At 43.4% G+C, this 27,211-nt stretch overlaps 1 protein-coding gene across 5 annotated transcripts in view; it reads right to left on the bottom strand.

Moving 5' to 3' along the window:
* FHOD3 (formin homology 2 domain containing 3) overlaps positions 1-27,211 on the bottom strand; it is a 491,850-nt gene that overhangs the window by 25,539 nt on the left and 439,100 nt on the right. For all 5 annotated transcript variants that reach the window (XM_068562567.1, XM_068562563.1, XM_068562564.1 and 2 more), the window contains 5 exons: positions 20,394-20,576; positions 18,598-18,717; positions 17,690-17,851; positions 12,112-12,302; positions 6,194-6,386 (listed from right to left, as the gene is read on the bottom strand). In XM_068562567.1, the coding sequence (XP_068418668.1) occupies positions 6,194-6,386; positions 12,112-12,302; positions 17,690-17,851; positions 18,598-18,717; positions 20,394-20,576 (849 nt within the window). The remainder of the gene's footprint in view (positions 1-6,193; positions 6,387-12,111; positions 12,303-17,689; positions 17,852-18,597; positions 18,718-20,393; positions 20,577-27,211) is intronic.

Genomic DNA, 27,211 nt, shown 5'->3' with positions numbered 1-27,211 from the left:
CCTATTAATGTGTTGTTGGATTCTGTTTGCTAGTATTTTGTTGAGGATTTCTGCACCTATATTCATCAGTGATATTGGTCTGTAATTTTGGTTTTTTGTATTACCTTTGTCTGGTTTTGGTACCAGGGTGATGGTGGCCTCATGGAATGAGTTTGGGAGTGTTCCTTCTTCTGCAATATTTTGGAAGAGTTTGAGAAGGATGGGTGTTAGCTCTTCTCTAAATGTGTGATAGAATTCACCTGTGAAGCCATCTGGTTCTGGACTTTTGTTTGTTGGAAAATTTTTAATCACAGTTTCAATTTCATTACTTGTGATGGGTCTGTTCATATTTTCTACTTCTTCTTGGTTCAGTCTTGGAAGGTTATATCTTTCTAAGAATTTGTCCATTTCTTCCAGGTTGTCCATTTTATTGGCATAGAGTTGTTTGTAGTAGTCTCTTAGGATGCTTTGTATTTCTATGGTGTCTCTTGTAATGTCTCCTTTTGCATTTCTAATTTAATTGATTTGAGTCCTCTCCCTCTTTTCTTGATGAGTCTGTCTAGTGGTTTATCAATTTTCTTAATCTTCTCAAAGAACCAGCTTTTAGTTTTATTGATCTTTGCTATTGTTTCCTTTGTGTCTATTTCATTTATTTCTGCTCTGATCTTTATGATTTCATTCCTTCTACTAACTTTGGGTTTTGTTTGTTCTTCTTTCTCTAGTTCCATTAGGTGTAAGGTTAGATTGTGTATTTGAGATTTTTCTTATTTCTTGAGGTAGACTTGTATTGCTGTAAACTTCCCTCTTAGAACTGCTTTTGCTGCATCCCATAGGTTTTGGATCACTGTGTTTTCATTGTCATTTGTCTCTAGGTATTTTTTGATTTCCTCTTTGATTTCTTCAGTGATCTCTTCGTTATTTAGTAATGTATTGTTTAGCTTCCATGTGCTTGTGTTTTTTACGTTTTCTTCCCGGTAATTGATTTCTGATCTCATAGTGTTGTGGTCAGAAAAGATGCTTGATATGATTTCAATTTTCTTAAATTTACCAAGGCTTGTTCTGTGACCCAAGATGTGATCTATCCTGGAGAATGTTCCATGTTCACTTGAGAAGAAAGTGTAATCTACTGTTTTTGGATGGAATGTCCTATAAATATCAATTAAATCTATCTGGTCTATTGTGTCATTCAAAGCTTGTGTTTCCTTATTAATTTTCTGTTTGGATGATTTGTCCATTGGTGTAAGTGAGGTGTTAAAGTCCCCCACTATTATTGTGTTACTGTCGATTTCCTCTTTTATAGCTGTTAGCAGTTGCCTTATGTATTGAGGTGCTCCTATGTTGGGTGCATATATATTTATAATTGTTATATCTTCTTCTTGGATTAATCCCTTGATCATTCTGTAGTGTCCTTCCTTGTCTCTTGTAACATTCTTTATTTTAAAGCCTATTTTATCTGATATGAGTATTGCTACTCCAGCTTTCTTTTGATTTCCATTTGCATGGAATACCTTTTTCCATCCCCTCACTTTCAGTCTGTATGTGTCCCTAGGTCTGAAGTGGGTCTCTTGTCAACAGCATATATATGGGTCTTGTTTTTGTATCCATTCAGCAAGCCTGTGTCTTTTGGTTGGAACATTTAATCCATTCATGTTTAAGGTAATTATCGATATGTATGTTCCTACGACCATTTTCTTAATTGTTATGGGTTTGTTTTTGTAGGTCCTTTCCTTCTTTTGTGTTTCCCACTTAGAGAAGTTCCTTTAGCATTTGTTGTAGAGCTGGTTTGGTGGTGCTGAATTCTCTTAGCTTTTGCTTGTCTGTAAAGCCTTTGATTTCTCCATCAAATCTGAATGAGGTCCTTGCCGGGTAGAGTAATCTTGGTTGTAGGTTCTTCCCTTTCACCACTTTAAATATATCATGCCACTCCCTTCTGGCTTGTAGAGTTTCTGCTGAGAAATCAGCAGTTAACCTTATGGGAGTTCTCTTGTATGTTATTTGTCGTTTTTCCCTTGTTGCTTTCAGTAATTTTTCTTCGTCTTTAATTTTTGTCAATTTGATTACTATGTGTCTCGGCGTGTTTACCTTGGGTTTATCCTGCCTGGGACTCTCTGTGCTTCCTGGACTTGGGTGGCTATTTCCTTTCCCATGTTAGGGAAGTTTTCGACTATAATCTCTTCAAATATTTTCTTGGGTCCTTTCTCTGTCTCTTCTCCTTCTGGGACCCCTATAATGTGAATGTTGTTGCATTTAATGTTTTCCCAGTGGTCTCTTAGGCTTTCTTCATTTCTTTTCATTCTTTTTTCTTTATTCTGTTCTGCAGCAGTGAATTCCACCATTCTGTCTTCCAGGTCACTTATCCGTTCTTCTGCCTCAGTTATTCTGCTATTGATTCCTTCTAGTGTAGTTTTCACTTCAATTATTGTATTGTTCATCTCTGTTTGTTTGTTCTTTAATTCATCTAGGTGTTTGTTCTTTAATTCTTCTAGGTCTTTGTTAAACATTTCTTACATATGCTCAATCTTTGCCTCCATTCTTTTTCCGAGATCCTGGATATTCTTCACTATCATTATTCTGAATTTTTATTTGGAAGGTTGCCTATCTTCACTTCATTTAGTTGTTTTTCTGGGTTATATATTGTTCCTTGATCTGGTATATAGCCTTTTGTCTTTTCATCTTGTCTATCTTTCTGTGAATGTGGTTTTTGTTCCACAGGCTGCAGGATTGTAGTTCTTCTTGCTTCTGCTGTCTGCCCTCTGGTGGATGAGGCTGTCTAAGCGGCTTGTGCAAGTTTCCTGATGGGAGGGAATGGTGGTGGGTAGAGCTGGCTGTTGCTCTGGTGGGCAGAGCTCAGTAAAACTTTAATCCGCTTGACTGCTCATGGGTGGGTTTGGGTACCCTCCCTGTTGGTTGTTTGGCCTGAGGCCACCCAACACTGGAGCCTACCAGGGCTCTGTGGTGGGGCTAATGGTGGACTCTAGGAGGGCTCATGCCAAGGAGTACTTCCCAGAACTTTTGCTGCCAGTGTCCTTGTCCTCACGGTGAGCCACAGCCACTCCCCGCCTCTGCAGGAGACCCTCCAACGCTAGCAGGTAGGTCTGGTTCTTCAGTCTCCTATGTGGTCACTGCTCTTTCCCCTTGGTCCCGATGTGCACACTACTTTGTGTGTGCCTTCCAAGGGTGGAGTCTCTGTTTCCCCCTGTCCTGTCGAAGTCCTGCAATCAATTCCCTCTAGCTTTCAAAGTCTGATTCTCTAGGAATTCCTCCTCCCATTGCCGGACCCCCAGGTTGGGAAGCCTGACGTGGGGCTCAGAACCTTCACTCCAGTGGACTTCTGTGGTATAAGTGTTCTCCAGTTTTTGGGTCACCCACCGAGCAGTTATGGGCTTTGATTTTATTGTGATTGTGCCCCTCCTACTGTCTCATTGTGGCTTCTCCTTTGTCTTTGGATGTGGGGTATCTTTTTTGGTGAGTTCCAGTGTCTTCCTGTCAATGATTGTTCAGCAGTTAGTTGTGATTCTGGTGCTCTTGCAAGAGGGAGTGAGCGCACGTCCTTCTACTCCACCATCTTCAACCTTAGAGCTTCTTTATTTCACCAGATGGTTGGCATTTTTTTGGCAATTAGCACACGTGCAAGGTGCTGAACATACAAATCTCTAGCCCTCTTGATATCTCCCCGTCACTGGTGTTTCCTTTTCATAGAAAAGGAAGCTGCGGTTGGGAGAGATTAAGTCTCACCCAGGATGACCACGGTCCTTGGCTAGGCTGTGGGAATCCCTGGATGGACAGCCTGCATTCTCACCACCCGTCTGGGGTGTGATGACAGCAGAAAAGGCCACACTTACCTTGTGCTGCCTTGTCTGTGTCACCATTTTGCCTGGAACTAGTTTGGGCCACAAGGAACAAGGAATGACTTAGTTTCTCACTGAACCTTACATGGCAGGACTCCTGGATTGTAAGAAAGGAAGCCTTCTGCATATTCAGAAACAGAGAAAGAAGAGGAAAGACGGCACACAAAGCAGATGTGGGGCTAGGAATGTAGGGTCTTCAGATTTTACCCAGACTTCTCTGTGTCTTATAAAATAATGGTTTTTCTAAAGTCATCTCTGTTTAATTGCAACCACTTCCACCATCATTATTCAGCATCTATATTAAAAATGACTTACTACAGTTTTCTCTAAAAATCACTTCCAGCTCTAATGCTCAGGGGCTCTGTGATTCTCTATTGCCTGGTTTTGTTTTCAGTGGTCTAAGTTGTGCATATATGTTGTTTTCTACCCAGATCATGACATCTTTGGGTTACAAGCTTGTCTGTTATTGCACTCACATTTTCCTCGGTGCCCTGTGTCGCTTGCTGGGCACACTATAGGCGCTTAATTGAGAGTTGGAAAAACCTGAAGCTAAGTACTTTGCTTCGAATGACAGTATCCTAATTTTCCAGCAGATGGCAATCTTTCTACATGAATGGTGCCACTTGGACCACTAAAAACAGGGACTACCTTGAGGATGAACCCTAAAAAAGCCTGCACTGTCCAGATTTTAATGAGAATTTAAATATTTTTGAATCCATTTCTAGAAACATTTACCTGTTTATAAATAGTAAGACTGAATATTTTCAGAGAAGGACAGAACTTAAAAATTAGTGGGATCTGTAAAAAATCTGAAGAATCTGGCAAGAAATTCTGGTGTGTTTTCATAACTATAAGCATATGCATATTGGTCTTGTATTTTTCACCCTCCAGTATGTTTCATTTCCACAAACATAAGCACTTCCCTTTTAAAACTTTTAAAAATAATACTTTGGAATGAAATGTGGGCTATAGTTTGCCCAAATGGATTCAGTTTGCTTCCTTAGTTGCTGTCCTCCAGGAAGCTAAAGATCCGATTGAACCCAGATTTCAGGAGAGGAGACAGAAGACCCAGCTGATGGCACTGGCCTTCAGAACAGTCTGTAGAAAGGGTCCCTTCTGCAGAAAAGTGATCTGAGCACTCCCTAAGGGTCCAGAAAATTCCAAGGAAACAAGGGATCAAGGGTGGGGTGAATGGTGAGGGGATTAGTCCCTGGTTCTCCTTAGAAATGCCTTAAAATGGTAACAAAATTGTAATGCATCCAAGAAAGTTACACCCTCAGGAACGTGGATAGCAACCATATGTCTTCTGTTTCTCCTACAGTGTGAACACCCGTCTGGCACAGAAGGCAGCCTCAGTGAGTTCTTAACTGATTTTATTCCTCCCCGAAGAAATCTGCCTGACTTGGGTTCGGCAGAGGTTTGCAACCCCAGGATGATGCCACTCCCTATGGCTTACTCCTTTGCCTATCCAGTCCCTGGATCACTGAGAGGCAATGTGACGCTCAGATATATATAAAGATGGGCTAAGTTTCATAAAGGCACATTAGAGAGGCATCTGCACTGTGTCTTTGTCTGTCTCTGGCATCCTCACGCATTGCTTTGCCTTCCACTTACACAGCATCTCCCATCTGATGTTTTCCCACTGCACCCGTGGTGTGGGTGGGCTCAGGGCTGAAGTAGAAGAGATGGGGGAGGAGCCCAGGAGCAGCGGAGGCATGCAAGTGTGCAGGGCCCCCCCATGGGGCTATTGGGAACTCCTGCTGAATGAATTCACTGTCCTCTGGGCTCTCCTTCCACCCTGATACCCTCGAACTCAAGGGACTGCCAAGAGCCCATCAGATTATGTCTTTGAGCAACCACATCAATGATTTCTCCATTCAGATGCCTAGAATGGGTGGTCCATGTGTCAGCTGATTGGTTATATAGTATCATTGTGATTATTAACTGAATCAATTCCCAAATCAGTACATTTGTCTTCCTATTATAAGTGCCGTTATCTTTTGTATTTTTTCTTCTCCTCTTCCATTCTATCCACATCGCAAAGGTTGAAAATGGAATCAAGCATTTAAAGTCATCAGCATCATACAACACACCAAGTTAATTAATTGTGTGGTGGGTTAAAGTTCCTCCACCAGCCACGCATCCTTAATTTATGTCTTAGTTCTATGTTTTTCTTTTCTTTTTTTGGCCGTGCTGTGTGGCATGCAGGATCTTAGTTCCCTGACCAGGGATTGAACCTGCGCCCCCTGCGGTGGAAGCGTGGAGTCTTAACCACTGGACTGCCAGGGAAGTCCCTGTAGAGAGGTTTATGGTTGATCGGACTTTCAGAATAAATGAAATAAAGAAACTCGTTTCATGAAACTTACATCAGTGATCATCTTCCCTCGGGTCTTATTTCTCTCTCTGTGGTTGGCCCGTTTCTGTTTCTGCTGCAAAACTCTTTCCCTGGTGGTGCGATACTCCAGTGCAAACTCACTGATGATCCTGCAGAACTTGTTTATGTTCACTTCCCGAATCGCATAAGGTGGGTGACCCATAAAGAGCAGAAAGGAGTGGAACCTGCAGTGAAGAAACAATGGTGGCAAGGGCTTCAGGTTTAAGGAACAAAAATCAGTTGCCTGCAAACTTTCAGTAAAAAACCAATCAGCCAAAGACACTGCTCTTCGTTCTTGGGGCTCTGAGACTGAAGAATGAAAATGCAACCAGAAATCAAGTTCAACTCACTTCGTCACTGACAGAGGTGGTGGGATTTCAGGAGATTAATTACCTTTTCTCCATGCTTATCTGTGTTTTAATGTCTTTTAAAACTGGGGTGTAAAACTTTTTTTTTTTTGATAAATTTATTTATTTATTTATTTATTTATTTTTGGCTACACTGGGTCTTCGTTACTGCGCACAGGCTTTCTCTAGTTGTAGTGAGCGTGGGCTACTCTTCATTGCAGTGTGCAGGCTTCTCCCTGCGGTGGCTTCTCTTGTTGCGAAGCACAGGCTCTAGGTGCACGGGCTTCAGTATTTGTGGCTCGCGGGCTCTAGAGTGCAGGCTCAGTGGTTGTGGCACACGGGCTTAGTTGCTCTGCGACATGAGGGATCTTCCCGGACCAGGGCTTGAACCCGTGTCCCCTGCATTGGCAGGCGTTTTCTTAACCACTGCACCACCCGGGAAGTCCCAAAACTGGTGTGTAACACTTTTATAAGAAAAATGATGAAGTACTATTTTAAGAAAAATATTGCACAGTTTCTAGATCATGTGAAAACTGAATAAGGGATAAAGAAATGTTGCTTAGCAATTTTGGGGGAACCCACTTTAATGAATACGTGGAATTGACATGAACATATTTTGAATAACATGTTAATTCATGATTTGTAAAAAGATGCTTATAAGTAAATATTTTGAAATATTTTCTTGCAATATCATATGCAATCTTAATTTAATTAGGACACACCAAACAAGCAGCCCTAAATCAATTTATTTCAGCTATTTAGTATATAAATTAAAAATTACTGGATTCTATCTACTTAAAACTTTTGGAAAAGAAATTAAATGAGCAAAGAAGTTCCCAATTTTTAGTTATTAAGGAAATGAGCAAAGAAGTTCCCAATTTTTAGTTATTAAGGAAATGAGAAAGAAAATAGTAGGAGACAGAGGATAATTTTTATGTAGAATAAACAGTATTATATAACTGATACCACTAATTGTATAAAAAAACTTTTCTGATCACTCTAATTTGTACAGCTTGAATAGGGGTTTGGTTTATTTTTCAAATGAAGGACAGTGGCTTATTCTTTTTGTGAAGAATACTGAAGGAAAGCATATGACATGCATTTAAAGGGGGATAAAAAAATGCTGTTTAAAACCAAAAATGCTAGCTAAAACTATAAAACTCAGAAGAAAACATAAAGTATAACTTTTCATGACTTTGGATTAGAAAATGATTTGTTAGATATGATACCAAAAGCATAAGCACCCAAAGAAAAACGATAAACTGGACTTCATCAAAATTAAAAACTTTTGTGCTTCAAATGATACTCTCAAGATTGAAAAGACAACCCAAAGAACAGGAGAAAATATTTGCAAATCATGTCTGATAAGGGGTTTGTATCCAGAATATATACATAAATCTTACAACTCAACACTAAAAAGACAAATAAAAATGGACAAAAGATTTGAACAGACCTTTCCAAAAAGATTATGGGCAAATAGCTAATAAGTACATGAAAAGATGCTCAACACCATTAGTCATTAGGGGAATGCAAATCAAAACCACATTCAGACACCACTTCACAATCACTACAATGGCTGTAATAAAAAAGACAGACAAGGGTTGGTGAGGATGTAGAGAAATTGAAACCCTCACACAGTACTGGTGGGAACACAAAATGGTTCAGCTGTGGTTGAAAAGACACAGTTCCTAAAGAGTTAAACACAGAGTTAACCTATGACCTAGCAATTTCATTCCTATACATATACTCAAAAGAAATGAAACTATGTGTCCACACAAAACCTACACAAATTCCATGGCAGCATTATTCACAATAGCCAAAAAGTGGAAACGACCCAAATGTCCATCAGCAGATGAATAAACAACATGTGGTGTATCCACACAAAACTGGCCCCGCTACCTCTCTGACCTCATTGCCTAGGACGCCAGTCACTCTTGACTCCTGGTGATTCCTTGAACAAGCCCACCTCAGAGCCTCAGGCCCCCAGTGTGGTGTGTAGGGGACCCTCGGGGGACACAGCTGAGCTGAGAGCCTGCAGGGACTCTAAGGAGGGGCGGGGTGGCCACTCCACTGGGAGGACCACAGGTCCTAACAAGGCATCCAGTGCTAGCTCTTCCCTACGCCCAGAAAGAACATTCTTGCCACAGACAGCTGCCTGGATGGCTCTCTTACCCAAGTCTCTGCCCAAATATCACCTCCTCAGAGAAGCCTCCCCTAACCGCCCTACATAAAACAGCATGTCCTTATCACTCCCTATCCCATTTACACTCTTAATTTTTCTTCCTGGCTCTTATTACTACCTGACATTATATACTGGAGATATGGCATGATATTATATATATTAGGATAGGATAGTGTAATATACGCATGTATTGCCACTGACCACTACTCAAGATCTGTGTGTAAGAGGAATCAAGGGAGGATCCATCAGCCCACAGCTGGGTCCTCTTTTATACGTAAGTACTACTCAAGATTCCTTATCCTCTGCTTTCCAGAACATTGTTTCTGTCTAGAGGGGATCCAATCTTAACATATAAGTTGGAGACATGATTCAAGTACAGTAAGTCCCCTACATACAAACCTTCAAGTTGCTTTCAAAGATGCGAACATGCGTGCCAGCCCCTGTATGCCAGCTGTTGTACTGTACTATTGTACTTTTCAAGGTACTGTACTGTAGGATTGAAAGTGTTTTCTTTGTTTTTTGTGTTTGTTTTTTTATGTATGTATTATTTGTGTGAAAAGTATTATAAGCCTATTACGGTACAGTACTATACAGCCGATTGTGTTAGTTGGGTACCTAGGCTAACTCTGTTGGACTTAACGAACAAACTGGACTTAGGAACGCACACTCGGAACGGAACTCATTTGTATGTAGGGGACTTACTGTATATATTTTGTAAACAGGGGAGTAATAAGCAGCAAGTAAAATGCGCACCTGAAAAAAGATTCAGATGTGCCTGTGAGAGGAAAGAAACTGTGGCATTCCTTCAGAAGAACAAAGTGGGTATGCCTTTAAGGGAGTAAAACATTTAAGGGATTTTTGTTAGTTGAGTTTGTAACTTTCATAACACATGACAAGAAGGTCTTATGGTTATGGAGGGGCTGGTTCCCCTCATCAGTGTCGTGAGGCACAAGCCAAACACCTCTGATATGTTCCACCTTCCGCCCTTTTCCTCATGTGTGCCACTGAGTAGGGTGTCTGGCCCGGAGGGGTGGATTTGGGGGCACCGGGAAGCCAGTGTGTGGGTGTTCGCTTGTTTTCCGCCTGTCTCTGCCCGAGGAATGCCAGGTCCTTGCTGTAGTTCTCCGTGCCTCCCAGGAAGGCCTTTCTCCCCACTCTCACCTGGTCCCCTCTGCAGTGCCTGCCACGGTGTAACTGCAGCCCAGTGACTCCATGGGAATTGGCAAGTCGGTTTGTACATCCACAGAGTGGAACTGGCTGTCACCGCAGCAACGCATAAGGGCAGGTTAATCTCAGGTTTGGACATCCAGAACAAGATGTTCTTAGCCGGGCAACAGTTTGAAAGTCAGGTTTTGCCTAAAGAGAATTGTCTAAGTTCTTTTTTCTGCTCCTTTATTAAGAGGGGCCACTGGCATCAGACAGGAAAGGGAGCTGGAAGCGCCTGCCCCGTTAGCTCCATGACAGAGGGGAGCAGAGAAGGTGGGCGGCCAGGTGGGTGTCCAATAATGAGCATCAGGGATCCAGGTCACACAAGAGCAACCAGCATCTGGGCAACCAGCTTACCAGGGAGAAAAGGACAATCAGAGCAAACACTATATGCATAGCATACATATCTGCACATGCCATATATATACACATACATACATACACACACACACACACACACACACACACACACACTAGCTTAAGGAACAGATATATCACCAAACTGAGTCTTAAACTGTCTGGGATAAGATGGTTACTGTGACCAGGCATAATAGCTTTACAAGACTTTCATAAAACTGCTCCAGTTTCCTGCCATTCCAAATGGAAACTATTTGTTTATTTGAGTAGTTTTAAGTTGGAAATTGCTTGTATCATACAAAGCATGGAGGGCCAAAGCAGCTTACACTCTCTGCTTCCCCTTTTTAACCATGTTAAAAGCAGCGTGTACTTTGCTTGTAGTAAGAAATTTGACAAAACCTCTGATAAGATCCTCCTACCCAGAAGGCAGCTGTGAGGTCCAGATGAAGTACAGGGAGGGGGATTTACAGTTGAACAACTAAATTCCAAAAGTACTGAGTAATGGTTAGTTGTCAACCTGGAGGGAAGATTCTGTTCCTTATTCCTATCCAGTCTAACATTTAAAGACTCACCTCACCACCTCCCACCCAGAAAAGTCTGGATCAAGACCCAGGAGGTATGATCACCCAAATAGCACGTGACACAAGCTGAGAGAGGGCTCACAGGCAGACAAGAGAATGAGGTTTTTTAAAAGTTCTGTATGGGTTCAAGAAAGGTGAAGGAAGGAAAGACAGAGTATGGAGGGGGGGAAAAGAGAAAAAAAATAATAAAAAATGTGAAATGCACAGGGATAAATGAAAGTACCACACATTTGTTTAAAAATAATAATAAAGTACTCAAGCACAAGAGTGGGAGTGGGCTTGAAGAGCAGCTCTCTGGGGAAAGCCTGTGGTTTAGATGACCCCAAGGGAGGGCTCCCTTAACAGAATTGCAAGGAGGCCTGTTTCAGAGCGTCTGTTATCAGAGCACCTGCTCCAGGGAAACCCCAGCCTGTAGGTCTGAACACTTGCTCATCAAGGTGCAAGGCCCAGCACACAGCACGCAGACCCAGAGGCCGGGGTGAGGGACCTGCAACCTTGTTCTGTGACAAGACAAAGGAGAAGAAAGTGGGGGATGCCTGGTAGGAAATGGCTTGACCTGGGGAGTTGGAAGACCTAGTCTTGGTGCTGCCACCACTTACAAGGGAGACGGCTCTGGACAGCCATGGAGCTGTCCCAGACCCCAGCCAGCCTCCCTGTAGTCAGGCAAGGCCTGACACATCACTGCTGTGTCTCCCAGGGTCCTCATGGATCCTGGGACTTGAAGGAAGGCTGATCCAGAGGATGGGACCCATGGTGGGACCCAGGCTGTCTCTAGGAGGGCTGCAGCACAGAGCAGCCGTCCGAGAATCGACGAGAGAAAGGTCTCAGAAGGCAGGCTGTGCTTGATATGAGGAAGGAAGCTTCCTAACAAGTCAAGCTGCCTTCCAAGGATGTGTACTTTCTGTAGGCAGAACTGTTCAGGCAGATGCAAAGATGCAGGGGCCAACTTGCCAGAGATCTTACAGATGCAATTCCTGATCGAGTAGGATTTTTGGATGACAGCGTCTCTGAGATTCCTTCCCATCTCAAGATTCAACGGCATCATATTATTGGGGTGTGTGTGTGTTTGAGAAAAATTAAGTACTCATGAAACAAAAAAGTCCGTCAAAGGTGCACTTGCTATGTACCAAGAATTTACAGGACGATGTTAGTAAATTTAACCTTCAGATCTTGGTTTGCAGAATATCTTCAACATGCCATTTTACTGATGTTTGCATAAGCTCCTCAATCCACTCACCTGTTAATTATTCTTCTATGGACAATCTTTAAAATTATAATTCTCTCTGCACAGTCTTTTAGGAACTCTGACATTCGTTGTTTTAAAACTGGTTTCATTTCATGTTTTGCAATTGCCTTGAGGTGATCCCATGAAGCTTTGCATCGTCTCTCCATCTGACATAAATTATCCTGAAGTTGATCAAAGTCAACCTGAAAATCAGAGAGAGAACATTACAAATGCAATGAAATAACCGGACATCAACCTGACCCAGGAAACCGAACTGCCTCTGGGAAGAAACAAACATCAAAACCCAATTTACATCTTGAAATACAAATATATTTATGGCCTAAAAATTATCCACGTGTCTTGACATCAAATTATTTAGTGATAAAACTTCTCCAAATGAACTCAACGCAAGTGTCACTTTTTTTTTTTTTTTTTTTGCCGTATTTGGAAAGAAATCTTAAGAAAAGTCTTCGGGCACTGTAAATTAAAACGTGATATCAAAGAATCTAGTACAAGATGAACTGAGCAGATGTCTCATAAAATTTTTCAGAGCTCTCTTTTTCTTTAGATATTTCACTTGAGGTTGGAGGAATGCACCATAGTCCTACATGGATGGCCTTGATATGCTGGGGCCAGTTAAGGGGCAGCCAGAGCTTCTCTTCACCATGATCATTTTTACATTGTGTGACAAATTACTTTATTTATCCATTCATTCCCTCATTCAAACAACACTCAGGGAAAAACTAGTGCATGCCAGTCCCCCTCCCAGGTATGAAGAAGACAAAGATCAATGTGGAAAGAGACCAACTTCCTATTCCCAAGGAGGCTCAGAGTACAGACAGGTGATCACCGAGCACTGAGGATGTACAGAACCCACCAGGCCTCTGTGTCTGGGTGAGTATCGGGGTGTGTGGTCCATCCCATCTGCCAGCAGATGCAAACCACGTGTGCAAAGAACAGATGTGACGGAACATTCACTTTGCTCTTCGGGGAAGTGGGACCAATTTGGATTGACTAAAGTGGACTGAGATGAAGCTTTCTAAAAGAATGCTTTGATAGAACTTCTAGACTAAAAATTATGGGAATCAGAGAGTTAGCCGTGAAATAATATGCTTGAGGGTATTTAATGGAGGGAGATGTGAGATAGGGGAAAGAAACTGAGAAGACTAGTAGGGGAGGAAGAAATAGATAAACTGGTGAGCTGAAGGGAGGGGACTGAGGTGGATGGAGAGTGAGAGATGGTGGGAAGGGGTGAGAGCCTGGCAAACAAAGGTCAGGAGGAGAAAGAGGAGGTGGGGAGAGGTAAGCCGCCATCGCTTAGATGCTGTGACTGTGGTCACGAGAGCAAGGCTTGGAGGCGAGTGCCCAAGGGGACTGGTTGGAGTGACCTCAGACCTCCAGCCCCACCCTGAGAAAGACAATGGAGGAGGCCAAGTCAACAAAAGTTGAATCCATGAGAAGATCTGTCACCAGACAGGATGAAGGTATACTGAGCATAGGAGATGCCCAAGGGGCCAGGCAAGACTTCACACGTCCTGGATTTCTTGGGTGCTATGGTGCCAAAAACAGAAGGCAAGTTTAGGCAGAGGCTGGGGATTCAGGTAAGCAGCGAGCACCGTGGGACTTTGAGAAAAATAATTTGCCTGAAAACAAAGGAATTCTGGATCCAGATTAGAAAAGCTCCATTTTCCTATGATACAATGGAGCTTAGAAAAAAAATCTGGCATCTACCTGAAAGAAAAAGGAACGCAGCTTTCGAAAAGAAGGACTGAATAGTTCAAAGAATAAGCCTAGAAAGGGTTCCAGATGGTCTGGGATTGACACATAACATCTAAGAGGTCTAGGAGGTTTGATGCCAATTGTAACAGCTCTAATCATAGCTTCGCCATCTGTCCTCATTTGCATCTGGCAGCAACCTTGATCCACAATATCTGTAATAACTTCAATAAGTGTAGTAACTTCAGTTTAGCTCAGAATGTACTGAGCAGCTTGGTACAGTCTAACCAGGTGATGCCTGTCCAGCACTGCAGTGGGTACAGAGCGGTCGGGCAGAAACCACGTTAGAGATGGTTTTCAGGGAAGAGAATCCACTGTGAGCCCTTAAAGGTAGTGGCAGAAAAAAGTGACCTCACTGCCAATGGAAACCAGGTGGAGAGCCTTTGACCAAAAGGTGTTTGAGGGTGGAGCTTAATGTAGCATCTTTTGAGGAGAGCTAGAAGGCTGCCTCAGCTGGCTGCCTGCTGGGGCTGACGAAACCACCATGATCTGAGTCTTCACAGTTACTTCATGGCCTCAGATTCTGTAACTGGCCCCACTTCATGGGGGAGAAACTGTTGCACAGAAAGGTTAAGAAACTTGTGAGAGGCACACAGCTGGTTAGTGGTAGAGCTGGGATTTGAACCCACATCTCTCTGGCTCCAGAGTCTAAGTTCTCAACCGTCATGCCTTAAGCCTAGGTTTGTCCCTAAAAAGTTCCACCCCAGGGAGAGAGCTGGCCTGGCCTTCTGTTGTGAGAAGGAAGTCCTCACCAGGAAGCCCTCTCCTGAGGACTGCTCCACATGGGCCACCTTCCGTGTGTAGGAGGACATGGAACTGTGCTGTGAGGTAGTCAAGTCTTATCAAGTTAGTCTGGGGTGGAGCGGGCCAACTCAGGGACGAGAGCCGGGGCTGCAGAAGGGATGGGGTAGGGAAAACACACAGTATGAGTGGTCTGGTGCTTTAAGAGCAAATTCTTTGACACTCATCCCGTCAGAATGTAAAGACTAAAATCCTTCCCTTTGAATGTGAGCCAGCTTTAGTGACCTGGTTCTAACGAATAGAATGTGAAAGCTAGGTCACAAATGGGGAAGAGCTTCTGCCTGGAGCTCTTGTTTGCTCTGTCTCAGACCACATATTTGGGGAAAGGCCATCTGTGAAGTCATGAGGACACTCAAGGAGCCCTGGGAGAGTCCAACATGGGAAGGAACTGAGTCCTCTCTCTAAGAACTAACAGATGAGTGAGCCACCATGGGAAAAACTTCCCGGCCCCAGTCGAGCCTTCGATGACTGCAGCCTCAGCTTGACTGAAACCCCAGGAGAGAACCTGAGACAGAACCACTCATGAAATAATGTTTCCTATTGTCAAAATTCATATGTTGAAGTCCCAACTCCCAGTACCTCAGAATGTGACCTAATCGGGAAATAGGGTCATTATAGATGTAATTAAATAAGTTAGGATGAGGTTGCAATGGAGTAGGGTGGATCCCAATCCAATATGACTGGTATCCTTATAAGAAGGGGAAATCTGGACATAGACACACAAGGAGAACACCATGTGAAGATGAAGGCAGAGATTGGGGTTATTTCCAGCAAACCACCAGAAGCCAGGAGAGAGACATGGCACAGATTTCTCTCTCAAGAGAAACTGACCTGGCCAACACCTTGATCTCAGACTTCTGGCCTCCAGAACTGTGGAACAAATTATTTCTGTTTTTCTAAGCTACCTAGTTTGTGATACTTTGTTACAACAACCCTAGGAAACTAATACATTATCCTTAGCCACTAGCTTTTGGAGTGATTTGTCACACAGCTGTAGATAACTAATACATGCAGGTAAAAATGTAAGGAAGAAGCACCTACATGGTCACCTGCCTCCACTCCTGAAGCCATGGGGTCAAGTCAGTGATCACACTTCACTGTTGCTCTCTGAAAGCTAACGTGACTTGTCAGCACTCTGCACAAGGCTGTGAGTCCCCCCCGCCCCTCTAGGAGCAGCCAGAGCTATGCCCACCTCCACTCATTTCCACCAGCCCCTGGTGGGACAGTTTTCTTCCAGATGCCAGAGTAACCTGCTCTTCGGGGGTTGCAGTGATGACACCCAAAATGACACACCAGGGGACGGAATGAATGCAGCTGGGGCTGGGGGTCCTTGAAGCTGATTTTGTACCTGTCTACACATAAGAGCCCCTCAAAGCCCCCCAGAACTTTGGGAGTAAAGGCTAAGAAGTGGTGGTAGATGCCCTCTTGGCATCCTGTTGTAAGTCACATGGACCTGGGTCAATAGTCATCCTTCGTAATTGCCGAGGTTAATGGGGAGAAGCTACCTGCAGTTCTGGCTTGTGTAGCCAGTCTTTAGGCAAGGAAAGGCCTGATACTGAGGGGTCCCAGGGCAGTCACTGGGGGCCAGCCTGGTGTCAGGGCCCCGAGGCCAGGGCGACTTTCATCACAAGCAGGCTCCACCCAGCAGAAGGCCCTGGAAAGAACAAAGGACTACTGATTTGTAAAAAGGGAACTGATTTGTTCTGGAAACAGGACCAAATGAAGCCCTGTCTCAAGAATTATAGGCAGACTCTATTTCAAGAATTATTACTAATAAACTGTCTTCTGAGAAGGCGCTCATGCGGCACCTAGAAGACCCCCGTTGGGACGCTCAGAAGGGCCTTTGGAATACTGACGTAATATTTCTAAAGACTTCAGAACAGTGCCTGGCACAGAGTAAATACAGAGAGAGCGCCTGTGAAATAGAAAAGTCTGTCCACTCTCAGAGCTGCGGGATCGCTGGCCTTGCCTGTTTCTGCCTCAAGGCAGGGCCACCGTCAGGCTGGCTCAGGGCGCCCAGCTCAGTGGACCTGGCAGCTGCTGGCCTGAGACAGGGGAAGGAGGGTCCCAGGCCCCAGGTCCCCACAAGCCAGCTCTGTGGGGAAAGGCAGAGAGAGGGAAGGCTCCTTGAAGGGGAACCTAGCAAAGCCCTTTCCCCCCTCTGCCCACCACAGTCTCTCCTATGTTCACACTAGATTCCAACGTGTCTCAGAGCTAAACGTTGTCCTGCTTTCAGCTCCCCAGCCGGGTTGTATTTCTGGGAGTTTCTTCCACACTGACCTGGCGCTACTGAAGCCCCTCCCTGTGAGTTCCCTGTTGCTTCCAAGACCCTTACATCTCCCAGTTCTGTTGTGTTTGGGATCCCTCTGGGGTTGTTTGGCCCCAGGGATGCTCCTGCAGCGGGGGCAGCTGGCTGTCCAGCTCTTACGACTAAACCATAAGCTCACGAAGATTTTAACTCTGCACTAAGTTTAAGAGCTTGCAGCTGAGGGGCCAATGCTCTACACTGTTTACAGCCCTGTAAAACTGTTCCCTCAGTGTAAGATCATGGGCATGGCCAATCTGTAGGGGTCAGGGGGCCAGGCGTGCCCTTAGTTTCCTGGCTCCACACCTCACTGCGGGGTCCTATGGAAGTTTGAAGAGGAGCCAAATTGCAACTTTTGCACATTTTTGCCCACCTAAAACCAGCTGGGTGATTTCACTGCTCTGGAGAAGCCAGCCTGGTGAGTAACGCAGCTGAACAGGGGACGCCAGGGTTAGGACTGACTGGGATGGCAGGCTTGCTTCACATACCTCAGCAGGAAAGAATCTGACAGAGAACCAGAGATGGGAAAATGATCTCAAAAGTCCATTAGAAATGGCATGAGATGAGTTTTATTCACAAACTCTAGAGCAGGGGGTGCAAGCATTACTTGGGCATTTTAGTTAACAGAGCCTGTGCTCCGCAGAGATGACTGATGCAGAGCCAGCCTCTGGGGACAGGCACGCCCGCTCTTCCGAGCCCCGGACATACCTTTGCTGACCTGGTGACGGCCCCAATCTCTGAGTACAGATCAGAGCTGTCCGGGAAGTTTTCCACCACCATGGTGCACACGTGGTGGAGAAGTGACTGCTTGTGCACGGTGTCTTTGACTTCTGGAACCTTCTCGAGGTAGCTTAACTCAAACGCTTTGGCCTGTTTGGGGAACATTTAATAAAAGACAGGAAGAACAAGTTTCACGCAGGTTCTCAGAAAGGAGCAAATGGTTAGAATCAATGCTCTCTTGAAGGAGCCCAATATTTATTTCCTCTGTGACTGAAGCATCTCAGGCCACACGCTCCATCATCCTTAGTTGATCACACACGGACCAGCCACCCTGAGAGCAAAATGAGCCTCCAGCCCTTTCCCACCACGCCCATCAGCCACGGACTATCCCAGGGCTCTGCTCCTAAATCAGGGTGCTGGGATGGGGCGAAGGGGTGGGGTCTCTGCCATGTAGGTATCTACAACTTCCCTAATCCCTTCCCTGCTGCTTTTCTACTTCCTGGCCGAAGACAGGCCATTAAAACAAACAAACAAAAGTTTGTTTATAATGTGTATGAGTATAAATATTTAAGTGATAAGCTCAGGGGAAAAAAGAGAAAAAGAAAAAAACAGGGTAGAAGAAAATAGCTCCAAAGTCAATTTTGGGAGGAGCCAAGCTTCATAAGGAATAAAGTGCTTATTTTTCTAAGTTTTCTTATTTATAGCAAGATACAGGCTTGAATAAATAGGCCCTGATATTTTAAGGACAAAACTTTTAGATTTTCACCAAAAAACACAAAAATTGTTTGTTCAATTGTGCTTTGGAGGACCAGAGGTACGACCTCCACTGGAAAGAGAAGGGCAGGGATTTTGTGAAGGGCAGGGATTTTGGGAGGAAAGGGATGGGAAAGACTTACATTAGTTCCATTTAGAAAGTTCCCAATGGCTAAGAGAGTAGACAGGATGAAGCCCAAGGTTTTATTGTTCTCCAACTGGTCTATTCCTTCCTTCAGGTCCAAAAGTGGTTCTGCCACTTCCTTTCAATTAAAAAAAAGTTAGAAGAAGGTGATAGAAGAGCGTAAATTTTGGTTTTACTTTGTTCTTCTTAATTTTTGTACAAGGTCATTACCAGTGTAGTTCTCCCAGTATAAGGCAATCCCATGTGATGGGCACATTCTCCCAGGTGTGGAAAAGAGCGGAAAGGCAGCAGGAAAAAGTCTAGCCCCAAAGTCTCCTCAGTGGAGACCAACTGGGTACCTGTGGCTCACAGGAGCTTGGTTGGGTCACATCTGTTCTGTCTTCCCCTGTTCCTGCCCATCTCCCAAGCTCAAGCAGGACACTCAGCTCATACTCTCCTCCCATTCTCTCTTCTGACCATGGTTGATGTCTATGAAACTCTTCACCTGCATGTTCCTTCAGCATCTGAACCAGTCTTCCTCTTTGCCTTTCTCCTCCCAGGCAGATGACACTGGAAACTGTGGTCTCACTGTCCCTGGACCCAGGTCTCCTAACCTCCCCTCTAGGCACTCTGTGGCTGGCCACCTCTTGGCCTGGGTTACTTTCTAGAAGGCCATCGTCCTCATTACTCCAGCTTTCTTCATAACTCCCACTCTCTCGGGTGTCTAGCCTGCCCTGTAGCCTCATGGCCTCGGTCTCCCCTTCCCTCTGTCTTGTTGTTCTGTAACCACCCCCCACCTCAGCGTCCTCACTGAGGCTCTCCCCAAGCATGGACCCCAAAGCCAGAAGCTTCAGCTTCATTCTCTCCAGCCTTGCTTCTGCTAGGCAGGCCCTCCCAGTCCCCAGCCAAGGCTGACTCGATGACCTGTTTTCTCCCTGAAGTTACTTCTCACTTTTCTCCAGAAAATCACCTGAACATGCTGACTAGTTCTGCAACCACCTCACCCTAGCAGTTCTAGGCTTCTTCAGCCCTGCCTGATTCTCGAATGGAGTCAAATATAGCAGTTCCCTCCTGAAGCAGCCTTAGCCCACTGCTACCTGCCTGGCCCTAAGAAAGGACCGTGTTCCCTCCTTTGTGGAAAGAGGAAGACCACACAGCCTCTCCACCTCCTCCGGGCACTTGCTCTCAGTCAATCTCACCTCCAGCTCACCATCCATCCCTCCCTTGTCCTCTCCATGGTTCCTTCTTCTCAGCCTGCAAAAAATACTCACCTCTCACCCATCCAGAGAGGACACCTGCTTCTTCCACTTTCTACTCGGGATGAGTGTTCCCATGCCTTCACTGTCAAGGTCCCTTTCCTTCTACTCTCCTCTCTTGCAATCTGTTCATCTCAGATTTTCTACTGCGATACTCTCTCAAAGGGACCCAGTGACCTGCTGATTGCCAAAGTCAATGGCAGTGAGGTGACCATCATCAGATAGAAGGATTGCAAGTCACTTCCCATATTGTGTCTTTCTGTATTGGCTAAATTTTCTACAATGAGCATATAGAGTCAGAAAAACATTTGATGGTCTTTTTGTTTTTTGTTTTTTTAAACAGTCAAGTATCTGAGGCTGGTGCCAGACAGACACTGTAGAATAAGCCCTCACTGGTAGGCTGCTCATCACTCGGTGTAGACATGACCCCATCACGATCAAACCCTCACCCTTCAAACCCTGTCTCAGGAATGATACTTCACTATGTTTACCGTTAAAAAAATGAACGTTCTCAACTCTGGGGGCATAGGACTGGCTGCCTCTCTTCCTAAGTGCTTACCTTTTCTGTAGTTTCATAATCCATTTTGAACGCCCAGAGGTGGAGCCGAGCCGAGAGTTCGCTGATGGAGCAGAGTGTAAGGAGGAACTGCTCTGCACTGCCCAGGGGCACCTCAGGGTTGGCCAGCTGCGCTTCCTGGATTTTCTGCTTCTCTTCTTCGGTGGGAATCATGGTTAGAATTTTCTGGAAAGATGGAATGATACAGTATATTCTTAGGGGTGGACCCTTCGATGTTTCCAAATTCATATGGTAACTTCCCAACCAGGTAGTAGAGATATTCTGTTGTCAGTGCTCTTATCATATACAGCTGCTATATACCAAATAAACTTTAGAGAAGAAAAGCCCTACGTAGCATCTAAATTTACATTCATTTGTTTTAACATTCTTTCTCTTTCTTTAAATCTCCTGTTTCATAAGCAACTTGCCCTAAATTTCCTGGTCTTATACATGAAGGACATTCTAGGCAAGAAAGGGATGGGGGGGTGAGAGAAAGGTGAAAGAATAAGATAGAAGATTAGAGAACAGCTCCCTGTTCCCTAAGAAATAGAGTAAAACATGTTAAGAATATAATCTTTTCACAGATTAATTTATGAGCTTACAAAAATAAATCATTTACCAAGAGCTCAGACTAACTTTTGTACATGGGCCATATTATAACTTTAATTGTTTTAAATATTTCAAGTATATTTCAAATTTTATATAGAAGTGAAAACATCTTAACATCAAGCTCAAGTCTGATTGAGGAAAAAATGATGATGGTACTTATAAAGAGCAATACTTACCTACTAATGGAAAGAGTAACACTTTCTGCTTTTATTTGTTTCTGGTAAAAGTCAATTGTGGAAGGCAGAGGGAGCAAACAGGCATCAGAAGGATTATGACTCTTATAAGTTCAAATTCCTTAGTGATTACATTTTAAAAGAAGGTAAAAATTCCCATCACGTGACATTTAACACACAACATTACGAAAGGGAAGGTGTCATTATTTTTCTCTCATTTATCAAATGAGAGTATCAAAGCAAAGAAATACACATTGTGCCATACTTTTCAGTAACTTATGTTAATTCATTAATTCTAGGTGGCTTTGGTTACTGCTCTACAATAGCAACCATCTGGATAAAGTGTGGGAAGGAGTTCCGGTTCTGGAGGAGATGGAGTAAGCAATACTCTGTCTGTCCCACTAAATGCAACTGTAACCCTGGACAGCAGGCATGGAGCAGCTACTTGAAGACTTAAAAAAAAGAAACAGTGGTAGGTGGATTGAGGAAGAAGACCAGAACTGAAAGTTCAACTGAACTGGTAATGAGTTGACCATTTTTCCTCTGGTATTCCCTAGCCTGGGCTCAGGTAGCCCAAAAATCTGGAAGAGGGTATCAGGTGCAGACAGAGAGAACACCAGGGGAGCCCTCTAGTTCTGACTCGAGGTGTGGGAAAGGGTCTCCTAGCGGTGGCAGCAAGGTTGGCAGGTCCTAAAACTTAGATGAAGGGAACATTCCTCTCCAGTCAGTGGAGCTGTGGTCCCAAGAGGTGGGGCAAACTCCTTATGCTTTTCTTCTCTATCTTCTCTCTGCTTGGCCCCAGACATGGGCACAGTCATAGCAAGTGCATGGTAAAGTGAGGTAACTAAAGCCCCAGCTTTCACTGGAGGACTAAAAAGGAAGGCCCCAGAAAACCAGAAAGCAGTGGGGAGGTCATGAAACATGAAGAGCCTGCAAAGCAAGGGCACAAAGCTGTTTAAGAACTTCTGAGCTTCTCCTTGAGCTGTTCATGTGTGAATCTGACCTTCAAAAGCACATTTAAGACTTTGAGACCTGAACTGGTCTTTGAAAACTTTGAAAACTGAGCTGATGCTGGAACAACAGTCCACAGAAGGTGGGTCAGAATCTGTGGCTTGAACTCCAACAGGTGATGGAACAATTCTCAATTCTTTTTATGAAACCAGAATGACACTGATACAAGAACCAGACAAAGTTAGTCTAGTCAAGAAAATAAAACTACATACCAATATCCTGATGAATCAGATGCAAAAATCCTTAACAAAATATTTTAAAGTATATAAATAAATGCCAATGTATTAAGATATATAAATCTATTGCTGTATTTTATATAGCAATATATTTAAAAATAGCCACAAGGTTGGTTCAATATGAAAAAAATTAATCAATGCAATTAATCTACCAGATTAACAGTGTGAACAAGAAAATTCACAGTCATTTCAATTGACTCAAAAAAGTTTTGATAAAATTCAACTTCCATTCATGACAAAAAACTCTCAGCAACCCAGTAATAGAAGGCGTTTCCCCCACCTGATAAGAGACATTTATAAAAAAAACCTACAGCTCATTTCATACTTAATGGTGACAGAGAGAATGCCTTCCCTCTAAGAATGGGAACAAGACGGGGTGTCCACTCTCACCATTCCTATTTAACATTGTGTGGAAATCCTAGCCAGGTATATAAAATTTTAAAAATGCATACAGATTGGAAAGGAAAAGATAAAACTCTTCCTATCACAGATGGTATAATTGTCTACATAGGAAATTCTGAGGAATCTACAAAAAACTTATGAAACAATGAGTTAAACAATGTTGCATAATATAAGGTCAATATACAAAAAAGTCCATTTTATTTCTATATATTACTAATGAGCAATTACAAACTGAGATTTTTAAAAAATGCTATTTACAGTGAAATACTTAGGTATGAATCTAACAAAGCACGTGTAGGATCTGCATTTGGAAAGTAGAAAATGCTGATGAAAGCAATCTAATCGTCTAAAGACGATCTAAATGAAGAGAGAAGGAACAGTGTTCACAGACTGAAGGACTCAACATAGTCAAGATGCTAGTCTTCCCAAACTGATGTATAAATTTAACTCAATTCCAAACAAAATAGCATGATCTTTTGTGGATATAGACAAGCTGATTCTAAAAATTATATGGCAAGGCAGAGGACCAAAACAGTCAAACCAAAATAATTTTGAAAAAGAATACCCTTGGAGGAGTCACACCACTTGACTTTAAGACCTACAATAAAGCTGCAGTATTAAGACAGTGTGGCATGGGCTGCACGATAGATACAGAGACCAGTGGGACAAAACGGGGCATCCAGAAATAGACTACACAAATATGGCCCAGTGATTCTGACAAAGGGGTGAAGGCAGTTCAGTGGACAAATGGTAGTGTTTTCAACAAATGGTGTTGGACCAACTGGAATCCATATGCAAAAAGTGAACCTCAACTTAAACCTTCCACCTTCTAGATAAGTTAACTCAAAGGGGATCATAGATCTAAAAGTAAGAGATAATACTACAAAACTTTTAGAAGGAAACACAGGAGAAAATTTCTGTGGCACAGGTTATGCAATGAACTCCGAGACATGATACAAAAAAAGAATAGGTTGATAAATTAACCTTCATCCAAATTAAACACTTTTTCTCTGTGAAAGACACTGTTAAGAGAATGAAGAGACAAGTTACAGTTCCTCAAAAGATTAACATAGAGTTATCACATGACCCAGCAATTCCGTTTGTATTTACCCTAGAAAAATTAAAACAGTGTTCACACAAAAACTTGTACATGAGTATTTGTAGTAGCTTTATTCATACCTGCTATGAACTGGACCAAGCTAAATATTCTTCAACGGGTGAATATTTATATTTACAAACAGCCAGTGGTACATCCCTACAATGCGATGATACTCAGCAATAAAAAGGGACCAACTGTAGATACAAACTGCGACTTGGATGAATCTCAGAGGCATCGATCATGCTGAGTGAAAGAAGCCAATCTCAAAAGGTTACTTGCTGTATGATTCCATGTATATGACATTCTCGGAAAGACAAAACCATAGTGATGAGAATCAATCAGTCATTAACAGGGGCTAGGGGTGGGTTAAGGGTGTGACTAGAAAGGGACAGCACAAGAGCTTTTTTGGGAGATGGGACTGTTGTGAATTTTGACTACAGTAGTCATTGCATGAATTTATATATGTTTTAAAACTCAATAGACCTGGACCCCCCCCCCCAAAAGTCAACTTTACTCTATATTAATTCAAAAAAAAAAAAGCCAAAATAAAAGACTGGACACTTGACACCAGAATCAGCAAACATGCAGATATCTACACGATTGTGCCTTAGGATGTATCTGCGTGGGGTAGTAGTTGACCTAGGCTTCTGAAAGTGTTATCAGGGAGGACTGTCTCAGGAGTTCATCAGAAGTCAGTGATGCCAAACTGTATTGAAGACCTGCTTTGGGCTGTGGTCAGAGTGAGGTCACAGGTGGTGAGCCCTAGATACCTCTTCTTCCAACATCCTCTTCATCACGGCCCCAAACACAGATTATGTGGGTGGAATGGAGCACCGGGGAGACGTTCAGTGACAATCCTCCTTGTTCTCCCACAGGCTGATGCTATTGACCCCACCTACCCACACAGATGGCATTTAAAAAGGACCAAAACAATCCAAGCAGATGTCACTTCTTCCAAAACACCCAGCATTTGAACTTAACTGGTTTTCAAAAGAAAAACTTAACTAAGAATTTGTATTTTAATTTCCTTAATGCTCAAATTGTTTTAAGCGTGTACAAGAATTCCGAAATACAAAGTTGTCAACACTTTTCCCCCTTCTTCAGAAGGCATTTTCCTGGGATGATTTTTGTTTGCTTTTTTCCTTTGGGAAAGTAATCAAACACTTTTGTTTTTCCTTTCTCTAATTTAAACCATTTGTTCACTACTGAAGATTTATGAGGTTGCCATCTGCCAGTTTATTTTACTTTTTTTTTTACACATCACTGACAATAAAAATAGCCGTAAGACAGGGGGACAGGAGGTCAACGCTACCTCCTATGAGGTGATGGCCCCTTTTTTCCATGAGCAGATGACAGGGAATGAGCATACCTTTAATTTGCTCTTTACCATGTCAGTAGATTTACTGATGTTTCTGTGATGACCATTTGGTTTCACAGGGAGAAAAACATCAAACAGGCCCACGACATAATAATCTCAGTGTTTTTTTGCTTTCTTCCAGATAGTGTTTCTCCAGCACTGCTTTAAGTATGCTTGCTTTTGTATCTGAAAATCATATTTCAGATGAAAATTCGTAAGTCTTACTTATTTTTTACGGACCCGAATGCTTTGGGGTTTGGCCATCTCGTTCACCTGCAGATGAGACCGTACTAAGTAATTATCATGTCTTGTGAGTTCTTTTTATTTTTTAACATCTTTATTGGAGTATAATTGCTTTACAATGGTGTGTTAGTTTTTGCTTTATAACAAATTGAATCAGCTATACATATACATGTATCCCCATATCTCCTGAGTTCTGAACAGAACCCTGGCTATGACTCTGGATGAGAATCTAACAGCAGAAAGTTGGAGCCTTTATGGCTGAGGCTAGTTTGGATGCAACTTGCAGTCTCATGAGACAATGGCATTCTCTTCATGCACTTAATCTCAGGGAGGGTTTTTTTTTTTTTTTTTTAATTAACTTCTCAAGGTTAAAGGTTAACTTCTCAAGTTTATTTCTTGATAGTATCTTCTTTCGTTCTTATGATTACTCAAGTGAGGCATGTAAGGCAGAAATTATGCACCAAATTTACAGATGAAGATGCAGTGTCTGAAGCTAGGCTGGATCAACCAAGGCAGCGCTGGAGAACCACCCAGGGGCTCCTCCTACTTTCCAGCACCACCTCCATGCTCATGGCGATGCCACAAACTACCAGTGTGGCTAAGGTGCCCAGTCACTGGGACGTTCTGGTTCCTGGCACTGTGGACCCACCGATGGGCTCCTGCGCTCAGGCTCATCTGCGCGAGTCCAGCGCTCACTCAGGGACCCATGGACGGGGTTCCCCAACACAAACTGCTTGAGAAGATGCTGTAGTTTTGTACAGGCGGCCAAAGGGAACTTCTGTTTCTAGGATGCTGACTGGCCTGGCAGCCAAGCAGGGCCAAGTTAAATGTCGTTTGGGGCCATTCAATTGTGTTACCCTCTGAGTAAACACAGACTCTAAAAATGAGAAAAGCGAGGAGGAAAACGAAAAGCCTTCCTACTTCCATCTGTGATACCTCAGCGATGTTTTACTTGGGAAAATATCATTAATAATACTTAAAGATGCCCCCCAAATCATATTCTAAAATTTAATACTCTTATGAAAAACTACTTCCTTAATGAAGTTACTTACTCCCATGGGTTTTCATGATGAACCAGATACAAAACATGGGGTTGACAAACAGGATGTCAGTGAATACATCCTAATCACGTCCAGGTACACAGAGGTTTCATTTCGAATGACCCCATTAAGCCGTGGTGCCACGCTACAGGGCCTGCATCCAAGAAGCAGACGGTTTGGCAAAAGGCCATTTGGGCATAAGCTGGAAATCATATTAGTAAAGATCTGTAAGGACACCACTTACATCTCTTCTCAGCCCTGACTTAACTCTTGAACAACAAGCCTAGACAATAAGTTTTGGGGGAGTAGCTCTGCACATGGATGAAGACCATCTCTACCCCTTGGGCCCCTGGGGTCAGTGGCCAGAGACAGCAGGTGACAGCTGGGAGGGCCTGGGTTCTGTCTTCCCCACAAGGACTGGTTTCTTCTGGATTCTCAGCTACAGCTGACAAGAGCTGAAAATATACACAGTCTCTGGATTTGCCCAGGCAGCTTCAGACGAGGGGTTCTCAATCAGGGTGATTCTGGCCCCAGGGTATATTGACGAAGGCTAAGAGACATTTTTGGTTGTCACCCCTGGATGGGTGCCACGGGCATCTTGTGGGCAGAGGCCAGGGATCCTGAACACCTTACAATGCACAGGGCAGCTCC

The sequence above is a fragment of the Eschrichtius robustus genome, chromosome 14 (genome assembly GCF_028021215.1).
Source record: "Eschrichtius robustus isolate mEscRob2 chromosome 14, mEscRob2.pri, whole genome shotgun sequence".
NCBI classification, from domain to species: Eukaryota; Metazoa; Chordata; class Mammalia; order Artiodactyla; family Eschrichtiidae; genus Eschrichtius; species Eschrichtius robustus.
This window is presented reverse-complemented; position numbering and strand designations above follow the sequence as displayed.